Source organism: Triticum aestivum, chromosome 5B (assembly GCF_018294505.1).
Source record: "Triticum aestivum cultivar Chinese Spring chromosome 5B, IWGSC CS RefSeq v2.1, whole genome shotgun sequence".
Classification (NCBI taxonomy): domain Eukaryota; kingdom Viridiplantae; phylum Streptophyta; class Magnoliopsida; order Poales; family Poaceae; genus Triticum; species Triticum aestivum.
Window position 1 is genome coordinate 618254334 of NC_057807.1, and position 2946 is coordinate 618257279.

At 50.0% G+C, this 2946-nt stretch overlaps 1 protein-coding gene across 1 annotated transcript; it reads left to right on the top strand.

Annotated features, from left to right (window-relative positions):
- The first annotated feature begins 433 nt into the window (after positions 1 to 433).
- LOC123117196 (stem-specific protein TSJT1) lies at positions 434 to 2414 on the top strand. The gene is made up of 4 exons (XM_044538015.1): positions 434 to 762; positions 965 to 1205; positions 1718 to 1838; positions 1936 to 2414. The coding sequence occupies exons 1-4, from the start codon at positions 572 to 574 to the stop codon at positions 2124 to 2126; spliced, it is 744 nt and encodes a 247-aa protein (XP_044393950.1). The 5' UTR covers positions 434 to 571; the 3' UTR covers positions 2127 to 2414.
- The last annotated feature ends 532 nt before the right edge of the window (positions 2415 to 2946 follow it).

Genomic DNA, 2946 nt, shown 5'->3' on the forward strand with positions numbered 1-2946 from the left:
AGATTTTAAGCATAGCAACCTGAATGTCTTTCATGGCAACTTTAGTTGATGCGAGGTTGACAAGATGGCAATTTTCTGACAAAAATAAGAACGGGAACAAAATTGTCATGTTTTAACAACAAAACTTGCCAACACATGTCAACTAAAGTGGGCATCAAAAAACGTGTTCGGGGTGACATGCTTAAAATCCATGCACAACTGTTTTGACGGGCCGACCCCTGAACCGCCGCGCCAAAGGCTAGGCTATTAGGCGAGAATTTCCATAAAAAAAAGAAAAAAAATGCTATTAGGCGAAAAGTAGCTCTGGCGCCGCTGGCGAGCCGTCTCGACCCTTCTGCGTCATTCCCCGTGCACTCACTCCACCGATCCATCGCCCCGTACGGCCGCGGCCACGTACCGCCGCCGGTGCAGTATAAAACAACGTCTCGCCGTCCCGGGACACAACACCTGCGCGACCGCGAGCGCACTGGAAGGATCGCGACCGCCACAGCCGTGCACTACGACACGACACTCCCACGTCCGCGCCCGCGCGCGGAGGACGAACGAGGCTGAGGCTCCGGTTCGATTCGAGATGCTCGCGGTGTTCGACAGGGCGGTGGCGCCGAGCCCGGAGGGGCTGCCGCAGCCGGGCGATTCCGGGCACGGCGCGGACGGGCTCGCGGCCCGGTTCCGGGAGTCCCGCCCCGGCGCGGTCACCGTCGACTTCGGCGGCGGCGGCGCCATGGCCTACTCTCCCCACGGCCAGAGCCCCTTCCTCCCCAGGTGAGGTCACGGAGTTCTCCGTTGATTTCGTTTCCCTCGTGCCGTGCGTCTGCGTCAGCTGCAAGCATGAAGATGCCCGTGCACGATCTCGCACAAATTTTGTTCCTCTGCCGTGAGGACTCGTGGTGTTACTGTCGCCATGGGCTCAGCTAATTTCTTTCTGTATCTTTTCTTCTATCGAATCATTTACGTACGTTGGTAGGTTGTTCGGCGTCGTCGACGACATATTCTGCTTGCTCCAAGGCGCGATCGAGAACATGGCTGTGCTGAAGCAGCAGTACGGGTTGAGCAAAAGTGCTACTGAGCTCAACCTCGTCATCGAGGCCTACAGAACCCTGAGGGACAGGGGACCTTACCCTGCAGACCAGGTCGTGAGGGACTTCAATGGCAAATTCGCGTTTGTGCTGTATGATCGCTCAACCAGCTCGGTCTTCATGGCTGCTGTAAGTGATTGTTTGGATTTACATTTTGCTAACATGTGTGTGCTGTCGCTATCCTTCCAACGCAGTTATCGCAGTACAACGCATGTTTCTTCTTGAAGATTTTGAAATGTCAGCTCTTATATACTGTCACTTATCTGTCCTTGCTAGTAACGATTTTTTATGCAGAGTTAGTTGCCTGTGGTGGTTTCAACAGGCGTGTTAGATGTCTGTCCCAGTTTGGTCCAAATTTTTACTTAACTTTGGGGCTCGTTCATACTACTCAAAGTCAAAAGTATGTCCCGACAGACGATTTTAGTTCATAGTTAGCAAACTGGCATCTCAACAGTATCATCGTCGACGTCTGATTAGATGCTACCAATTCCCTCTGTTATTTCTAAGCTAATCTCCATGTTGCCTGTCTAACGTCCTGCATTTCACATCAATGCAACAGACAAAACTATTTCGTGTTCACTCATTATTCCTTACTAGTACTGCAAAGAAATTAATTTTGTTGGATGTCCATCTCCTTACAGGATGCTGATGGTGGCGTCCCATTTTACTGGGGAGTTGATTCGGAGGGTCATCTTGTAGTGTCCGACGACGACGAAGTTGTGAAGAACGCTTGTGGAAAATCTTTCGCGACATTCCCCAAAGGTGCGCCTAAATTGCACATCAAGCAAGCAATCGCACAAGCATCTCTGTCATTCTTTTCTCGTCCTCTGACACCGGCATTCGATTATTTTGCTGTCAGGTTTCTTCTTCACGACATCCGGGGGACTGCAGAGCTACGAGCATCCTCTGAACGAGGTGAAGCCGGTGCCGAGGGTCGATAGCAAAGGGGAGGTATGCGGCACAACTTACGCGGTCGATGAACAGGCCAAGAAAGATACCGCCGGCATTCCCCGTGTTGGCAGCGCTGCAGATTGGTCTTCCCAGTACTGAATCTGTAGATACTGTCGCAAGCGTATGGTATATCTTTAGAACCCTGTTGCAGTTGCATCCATGGTAATAATTGGGCTCGGGGTGGCCTTTGCCTTGTAAAACGTTCACCTATAGGGTGATCCTTGTGCTTGTGGTACAAGGTTACATAGTACGTACTACTAGTATTTAAGAAAGGATTAGCATGAGGGATTGTAAATTTGTAGTACTTGTATCCAAATAAAAGGGCAGAAGCCTTGCAGATGTGTCAATAGATGTTGTGTTCTCTAATGATAAAATATACTTATCACATTATCTAAGTTCCATTTTCTGCTTCGACCAAAGTATGGTTTTAATTATGTCTTACAATTCCAGACACACTGTCAGCATTCTACTAACTGAGTGAACCTGAATTAGCACTACCACTTGTCCTGTGGATCCCCTGTTTCCTCAGTTATGGCAGACAGGGGCATAATGACGCCGCTGTGTTCTGTGCTGAAATAGTGTTACTAGATGTAACGGACTGTCAGGCATTTCGCTGTAGACCCCGCATAGTACATCCCCCCTTGATGTCGCCAATAATTCGCACAAGTGTGTGATGTTGGGATACGGGTGGCTGGACGAGCGAATGAATGAATCCTATGGTGTAGGGGGCGTATCTCGCTGTAGCTTACTGTTTTCTCCGGCTGAAGCACAGTGCGGGGTGGTCGATCGACGGGGAGCGCGTATAATTGGAGGAACTGAACAGTGAAACATCTCCTGTGGCTTGACGCAGCAATAACGAGAAAACATGTTTGTTGGGAAGACCGATTAGGGTCAGAGCTGCTCTTTTCTCTGGCTCTGA

Coding starts and splice junctions, on each gene's coding strand:
- LOC123117196 (XM_044538015.1), top strand. CDS start 572: ATGCTCGCGGTGTTCGACAGGGCGGTGGCGCCGAGCCCGGAGGGGCTG. Junction 763..964: donor CAGAGCCCCTTCCTCCCCAG/GTGAGGTCACGG, acceptor GTACGTTGGTAG/GTTGTTCGGCGTCGTCGACG. Junction 1,206..1,717: donor GCTCGGTCTTCATGGCTGCT/GTAAGTGATTGT, acceptor ATCTCCTTACAG/GATGCTGATGGTGGCGTCCC.